Raw genomic sequence first — 8328 nt, 5'->3', positions numbered from 1 at the left:
TTCTGCGGAGGTTCATTGCACCTGTGTAGCATATATCCCTTTTCACTGAGTTGCTATTCAATGCCTGACCCTGGGCCGCGATGCTTAGGCTTTCAGTATTCTTTTTTAGGTCACCCTTGCGAGCCACCTCCATGATTCTTCCTGGTCTTTTAAGTTGTTAGTTTCAAGGTGGAACTGACTGTAATTCAGTGCAGTGTAGGGTTTCTTCTCTCTCGTTGGCTGTTTGTGATTGGAATTCATGAGCACTTTCAAGTCCATTTTTGGTAAATCCTTCTGTGTTAGCAGCATATTGTTGCAGGTATTAATTGCTGTTTACCAAATATTCTGCCATGGTTCTTCTTTCACTGTTAATGCACTCCAGTATACTAATCAGCCCACATCCACCTTTGCCCTCTTCAAGCAGAGCCTCTGTACATTCGCCTTAGCATGAAGGGCACTATGCATTGTCAGTGTCTTTTGGATAATATGATTGAGTTGGTTTATTTCTGCTTGTGTCCATTTCAGAATGGGTGCATATTTTGCTGGGTATGATGGAAAGTGTCAGCTGTCCATCACAGCCAGCAGACTAAGGCGACATTTGTTTACTGGTCATGCTTCAAGAACTCTGCAAAGATTTCTTGCAGTTCCAAGCAATGCTGATTTTTGTAGATGTTCTACCTTCACACTAGTACCAATCTTTTTCATCCATGTTGCTAGTTGAGTGCTGATACTTCCAAGTGCACCAATTACTATTGGTATCACATGTATTGGTTTTGCACGCTATAAAAGACCGTTCTGCTGCTAAGTTTCTCACAGATTCTTGAAAGGTAGCTGAGTGACATGTGCCTCCAATCTTACTGGTAGATTGTCAAAAGCACACGGGCCAAGGACTTCTGTCACTATGAAGATTTGCACAGTGGACTCCGTATGTATTGGGATCGACTGCATGTTGTCACACAGTTAATTTCAAAGCTGTTTCTCTCTCTCTCCCCCTCTATCTCTCCTCTCTCTCTCTCCCTCTCCCCCTCTCTTCCCTCTCTCTCCCCCTCTCTCCCCTCTCTCTCTCACTCTCTCTCTCTCTCTCCCCTCTCTCTCCCTCCCTCTCTCTCTTCTCTCCCCTCTCTCTCCCCTCTCTTCTCTCTCCTCTCTCTCCCCTCTCCCATCCCCCTCTCCCTCCCTCCCTCCCTCCCTCCCTCTCTCAGCCAGCAAACATTTATGTCGTTCGTCCTGCAAGAAATATTTGAGTTAAATGTTTGCAAATGTGTTTTAGGTATTATTCACGCAACCAACAAAAAAAAACATATTCTCATTTACCAATGTCACATTGCACCAACTCAACGATACATTGCATTAATAAAAACCAGTTTTATTCCTTAATTCAAAAAAGTTAATTATTACATTGTAAAACATTAACAATAAAATAGCCAGGAGATTAAAATGTTTATAAACTTTCAAATCGAGAAAGATTTTTAGGTTTTCTCTGTTTCAGCCGATAGTCAGGCACAGAACGTTGCTTCAGTTAGATTATTGCAGATTATAAAGGCTCGCAGTTGCGTAGCATTGTAATCATAGGTAAAAATAGAATGTTCTTATAGAAGAATGAATAGAATATTACCGGTTCCAAATTTTAGCACAAGGCCAGCAGTTTCGTAGAAGAGGAAAAGTCAATTTCATAGACCACAGTGTTCAACTGGTACTTATTCTATCATTCTATCAACCGTGTAAAGATAAAAAGGCTAAGTTGGCTTTGAACTCAGAACGTAAAGCCGGATGAAACACTAAGCTTTTTAACCGGTGTGCTAATGATTCTGCGAGATCACCGCCTCGTTATTTGTGATGTAATGTAAATGTAGGCATGGTTTTGTGGTAAGATGCTTGCTTCCCAACCACATAGTACTGGGTTCAGTCCCACTGTGTGGCACCTGCAGAAAATGTCTTCTACTATAGCCTTGGGCCGACCAAACCCTTGCGATCGAATTTTCTATTTGGTAGACAGAAATTAAAAGCCCGTCGTATATGTGTGTGTGTGTGTGTGTGTGTGTATCAAGTGCATGTGTATCTTTGTGTCTGAGTTTGTCCTCATATCGCTTGACAACCGGTGTTGGTATATCTACATCCATGAAACTGATAGAATAAGTACCAGACTTTACAAAAAAAATTAAGCACTGAGGTTGATTCATTGTACTTAAAATGCTTCAAGGCTGTGCCCCAGCATGACCATGAGCTAATGACCGAATAAAGTAAAAGATAAAAATAAGAAGAAAATTGAGTTTTATAACTCATAAATATGGTCTTAAACGTTATGGGTGATTCTAGAAGACATTATTTTTCTTTTACTTTTCATCCGTAAGTTCACTCCTGCTGTTTTCGACATTTATTTCATTGCCAGAACTTGAATCTGCAAATATAATGAGAAATTGTTATGAAGTATTTTTTAAAACTCAGTAATCCATGGGCCCTATATTTTATGTACAGCTCCAATTGTCATTTACCGTTTCCTCATTCGAGAAAAGATTTGTCTGCAGAAGAGGCATGGATGAACAATACAGTTTATACTGAAAATTTTCGATACAAGGTTATTACTAGTTCAGATATGTTTCTGGAATATTCAAACTCGTAACAATGCCATTCACCGTGTTTTGTCATGGAGAAAATTTCTCGCTGTCGACAAAGGGTGTAAATACACCAAAATCAGTTTGCAGTGCCACCTACCCAGACTGTGATATGCAAGCATTTCGAAGTGGTTGTCTCCTCTTCAGTCACAGAAATCGGACAGGGTGCGCTGCAAAGTGATAAGAGAGATTGTCTCTCTTATGCTATTCCCGTCATCGTACAATGACTGGTAGCGCTAATTAGTGGTTAACCGTAAACAAATTGCGAGGTAGCAGCGCTAAGCAGTTATCTGTATTTAAATACAAAGGTTATTACCAGTTTGAATATGCTAGGGGACACACACACACACACACACACACACACACACACACACACACACACACACACACACACACACATAGTCAATTCAAATAAAAAATAAATGGATACAAAACGAACGAAAAAGAAATACAACGAATGTGAGGACGTGAACCCAGAAGTGTGTTAGCTTGACGCTCGGTGAAAGGGAACAAGAAATCGCCAACGGCACACGTGGTTGCATTGCTACATTATATAATGTTTATTATTTTAATGTGAGCAGTTGAAAGAGTTAGTAGTAATACGAAAATAACAATAGAAGAGTTGACTAACTTTTACATTGCGGATATTCCAGTGTTGTTATTACTTTGCTTTCGTTATTGCCTGAATCTGTCTGACACTCGCCCAGGATGTCCACATTTCTGTTGTATGTTCTTGTCATATTGTTGACAACGGCTGTCAGCTGACAGCCACACATCGACACGTTGTTGCCTCTGAAGTTACTGTAATTGTGAAAGAAAAAAGAAGCTCTGAATGAAATTGCAGGAACTCCTCTTTAATTTGACAAGAAACAAAGATTATAGAGATGTTTGCGATCCAGTTTGGATTCTTTGGCATCAAATTTGATGGCAAAGAATTCAAATTTGATGCGAAAGAATCCAAACTGGATCGAAAATATCTTTTTGCCTTTGGTCCTAAATTGCTATTTCCTACTATGTTAAACATCATCATCATCATCGTCTAACATCCATTTTCCATGCTGGCATGAGTTAGATGGTTCGACAGGAGCTGGCCTGTTGAAGAGCTGCCCAGCTTCCGTGTCTATTTTCGCATGGTTTCTGCAGCTGGATGCCCTTCCTGATGCCAACCACATTGCAGAGTGTACTGGGTGCTTTTACGTAGCGCCAGCACCCAGGAACCCGCAAGATTAGGATTGCTCAACTGGAAAGGGATGCAAGGACAACCACGAATTAAGAAGATAAAAAGCGAAGGAAGTATAAGAAGCAAGTGCAAGATAATGAAGAAAGAGAGAGAAAAAGACATTTGATATTTAAGAAATATAGTCAACGAAATAGTAAGAAGAAGGCTGAGCCAACTTACATTTCCTTTAAATAGTTAAGGTGCTGGAAGGTTGCTTCTCTAAAGTTCGTGATATTATTATGTGTCAGGTCTCTGTAAAGGGAAAGCGAATTCAGAAGTTGTGAGAGCAGATTTGTGTTCATGGCACGTGAAAAGACATTCGAGCGAGATTGTTGCCAGTGTCGCTGGACTGGCTCCTGTGCAGGTGGCACGTAAAATACACCATTTCGAGTGTGACCGTTGACAGTAAGACATTCAAGCGAGATCGTTGCCAGTGCCGCTGGACTGGCTCCTGTGTAGGTGGCACATAAATAATACACCATTTCAAGTGTGGCCGTCACCAGTACCGCCTGACTGGCCCTCGTGCCAGTGGCACGTAAAAGTATACGCTACACTCTTGGAGTGGTTGGCGTTAGGAAGGGCATCCAGCTGTAGAAACACTGCCAAATCAGATTGGAGCCTGGTGTAACCATCTGGTCCACCAGTCCTCAGTCAAAGTGTCCAACCCATGCTAGCATGGAAAGCGGACATTAAACGATGATGATGAAACAATTTCAATTAACATAAAATTTCGAATTCTGACAAATATTGATAGGAGTTTCAATGCGAACATTCATGTGTGTAGTCCTGAAAATATCACCCATCTATCAATTATGTGTTGCTGTATGTCCCATAGCTTTTAAAATTGAAATGCTCTGAATTATTTTGCAACTTGTAGATTTTTCTCTGATTGAACGATTCACCTGTAATTTTTTATAATGTAGATGACTTAACATACACTATTTTTGAGACAATATCTGTTCACGAGGCAAGATATGTCTGGACAGGTAAGGTATGTCTGGTGTTGAAAATTGTTCTTATTTTCTCGTGTCTAGTCTCACGTGCATTGCTGTGATGTGTAACATTTGAGTAGTAATGCTGTTGTCATACTTTAGGTGTGATGTAATAAGCGGTGACATTTTCCAAAAAAATCTGTAGTAACACACTCCGATGTTATAGGTCATTTCCAAGGAACTGATTGAGTTAAACGATGGTAAGGGACTCGGGAACTTAGATGAAAGGGGAATGGAAGGTTGCAACAAAGTTTTAAAGAAAATAAGAACCAATTTATTATGAAAATCTATTCAAAGGAGGATGTGGACTAAAAAAGCAGAAACAGAATAAAGACGAATTGGATGAGTGTCAAGAAGAACAAGAGAAAGGAAAAAGAAGTTGTTGGTGGTGGTGGCGGTGATGGTGGTGGTGGTGGTGGTGGTGGTGGTGGTGGTGGTGGTGGTGGTGGTGAAGAAGTGAGATAAGAATTGTCCTAGAAACGATGAAAGAAGTAAAGAAGAAAACGCAAAGTGAAAGAAGATTGACAAGATGGAAAATGAGAATTAGAAAGACACAAAGGTGAGTAGAGCGATGTTGGAAAAGTTGGAAGAAATGAAGAAGGAGGAGGAGGAGTAGAAGAAGAATGCTTGTCCAACTTACAGTTTCTGTAAATTAGGAAGATCCGGGAAGATTTCTTCAATGGTCGTGATACCGTTGTGACTTAAGTCTCTGAAACATGAAAATGCGTTCATAAAAATAATCCCAAGCAGATTTGCAATAAGCATCAAATATACACCGTCGTTACACATGAAATATTGACTTATGTGAAGTCATATTTTGATGAAGTATGAAACTCTACAGGCCCAAACTATTTGGGTGTCTTCGAATTACGCATTTTCTACTTGCATCAGTCATCATCATCATCATCATCGTTTAACGTCCGCTTTCCATGCTAGCATGGGTTGGACAATTTGACTGAGGACTGGTGAAACCAGATGGCTACACCAGGCTCCAATCTGATCTGGCAGAGTTTCTACAGCTGGATGCCCTTCCTAACGCCAACCACTCCGAGAGTGTAGTGGGTGCTTTTATGTGATATATATATATATATATATATATATATATATATATATTTAGAGGGGAAAAGGAAAGGGTGAATTTTGAATGAGGTACAATTACAAGAATTTAAAAGCAAAATTGGAGTAAGAGGAACGTATGATTAAAAGAAATATTACGAGCTAGAAATCTAGGGATAAAAATAACTCTGGGTACAGCAAGACGATAATGAAAAGAGACATGAGAGAGAAAAGAGTACAAAACACAAATTAGAAAGGTGATAGAAAGAAAATGAAATACTGAGAACATCATTAAAACAAGAGATATATGGGTTATGTCAGAATTAAGATGTTCTTTTATAAAACGGAGAAAGATTGAGCTACAGAACTTTAAAAAACTGGGAAGCTTCTCACGACTCACAATGCACGCAATTCTGTAATTATTACCGACAGGCTCTATCTTTGAAGAAAGGAAAGAGAGAGAGGATTATTAAGCGGAGAAGACACTGTTAGTACGGATGCAGGAGTGGCTGTGTGGTAAGTAGCTTGCTTACCAACCACGTGGTTCCGGGTTCAGTCCCACTGAGTGGCACCTTGGGCAAGTGTCTTCTACTATGGCCTCGGGCTGACCAAAGCCATGTGAGTGGATTTGGTAGGCGGAAACTGAAAGAAGCCCGTCGTATATATGTATGTATATATATATATATATGTATATATATATATATAAATATATATATATGTATATATATATATATATATATATATATATATATATATATATATATATATACACACACATTTGTTTGTGTGTCTGTTTGTCACTCTCCCCCACTATCGTCTGACAACCGATGTCTCCGTAACCTAGCAGTCCGGCAAAAGGGGCCGATAGAATAAGTACTAAGCTTACAGAAAAAAAATAATCCTGGGGTCGCTTTGTTCGACTAAGGGCGGTGCTCCAGCATGGCCGCAGTCAAATGACTGAAACAAGTAAAGGAATAAGGAGAGTCTGTGTGGTAAGTAGCTTGCTTACCAACCACATGGTTCTGGGTTCAGTCCCACTGCGTGGCACCTTGGGCCGAGCAAAGCCTTGTGAGTGGATTTGGTAGGCCGAAACTGAAAGAAGCCCGTCGTATATATGTTTGTGTGTTTGTGTTTGTCCCCACAACATCGCTTGACGACCGATGCTGGTGTGTTTACATCCCCGTAACTTAGTGGTTCGGCAAAAAGAGACCGATAGAATAAGTACTAGGCTTACAAAGAATAAGTGCTGGGGTCGATTTGCTCGACTAAAGGCGGTGCTCCAGCATGGCCGCAGTCAAATGATTGAAACAAGTAAAAGAGTAAGAGTATGCCAAAATAAATATAAAAGAAAATTAAGACACAGTAAGACCTAGCAGGAAAGCAAGAAGGGATTGTGAAAGACTAAAACACCAACAGGTAGTCTGGTAATTGATAAACTTGGTACAACCCCCAAATTATTCCTGAAAGCTGTAGGAATTGAGACTCGCTTTGTTGGCCTCGGAAAGTGCAATTCAGTATTCTACAAGAGCCAATTTTAGAAAATTAGGGGAAAAAAAGGCAAAGAAGAAAATAGACGAAAAGAACAAGAAGAAGAGGACGGAGTCAAAAGTGCAGGAGGGCGACGAAAGTGCAGGAGGGCAGCGAAAGTGCAGGAGGGCAGCGAAAGTGCAGGAGGGCAACGAATGTGCAGCAGGGCAACGAAAGTGCGGGATGGAGACGAAAGTGCAGCAGGGCAACGAAAGTGCAGGAGGGCAGCGAAAGTGCAGGAGGGCAACGAAAATGTAGCAATTACACAGACATGCAGCTTCATCCATTCATTTCCACAGATACAAAATGGAGACGAGTGATAGAGAAAGAAAGAAATTGTGCCAAAAAGACTGATTCTACTTACAATAGGCGCAACATGCGAAGGTTCTGGAAGGATTCTTCTGTAATGCTTGTGATGCTATTATTACTTAAATGTCTGTAATATGAAAGTGAATTCATAAAGTTTATATAGTAATTATATTATATATATATATATATATATATATATATATCATCATCATCATCATCATCATCATCATCATCATCGTTTAACGTCCGCTTTCCATGCTAGCATGGGTTGGACAATTTGACTGAGGACTGGCAAGCCAGAAGGCTGCACCAGGTTCCAATCTGATCTGGCAGAGTTTCTACTGTTGGATGCCCTTCCTAATGCCAACCACTGGAGTCGTTATGCACAGTCTGTCCTTGTTTGTCCCCTCTATGTTTAGCCCCTTGTGGGCAATAAAGAAATAAGAAATGTTAGCACGCTGGGCGAAATGCTTAATGGTATTTTGTCTGCCGTTAAGTTCTGAGTTCAAATTCCACTGAGGTCAACTTTGCCTTTCATCCTTTCGGGGTTGATAAATTAAGTACCAGTTACACACTGGAGTCGTTATGCACTGTTTGTCCCCTCTATGTTTAGCCCCTTGTGGGCAATAAAGAA

The 8328-nt window shown here is 40.4% G+C and overlaps 1 protein-coding gene across 38 annotated transcripts in view; it reads right to left on the bottom strand.

Moving 5' to 3' along the window:
* Window positions 1–1324: 1324 nt before the first annotated feature.
* LOC106878584 (uncharacterized) overlaps window positions 1325–8328 on the bottom strand; it is a 42991-nt gene continuing 35987 nt past the window's right edge. For 28 of the 38 annotated variants that reach the window (XM_089344783.1, XM_089344791.1, XM_089344803.1 and 25 more), the window contains 5 exons: window positions 7750–7821; window positions 5443–5511; window positions 3991–4062; window positions 3223–3392; window positions 1325–2377 (listed from right to left, as the gene is read on the bottom strand). In XM_089344783.1, the coding sequence (XP_089200909.1) occupies window positions 2313–2377; window positions 3223–3392; window positions 3991–4062; window positions 5443–5511; window positions 7750–7821 (448 nt within the window). In that variant the 3' untranslated portion in view covers window positions 1325–2312. The remainder of the gene's footprint in view (window positions 2378–3222; window positions 3393–3990; window positions 4063–5442; window positions 5512–7749; window positions 7822–8328) is intronic. The other 10 variants (XM_089344793.1, XM_089344821.1, XM_089344810.1 and 7 more) reach the window with 4 other exon arrangements.

The sequence above is a fragment of the Octopus bimaculoides genome, chromosome 28 (genome assembly GCF_046866305.1).
Source record: "Octopus bimaculoides isolate indiv1 chromosome 28, ASM4686630v1, whole genome shotgun sequence".
NCBI classification, from domain to species: domain Eukaryota; kingdom Metazoa; phylum Mollusca; class Cephalopoda; order Octopoda; family Octopodidae; genus Octopus; species Octopus bimaculoides.
The sequence above is the reverse complement of the archived record's forward strand: the minus strand, read 5'-3'. Positions and strand labels throughout refer to the sequence as shown.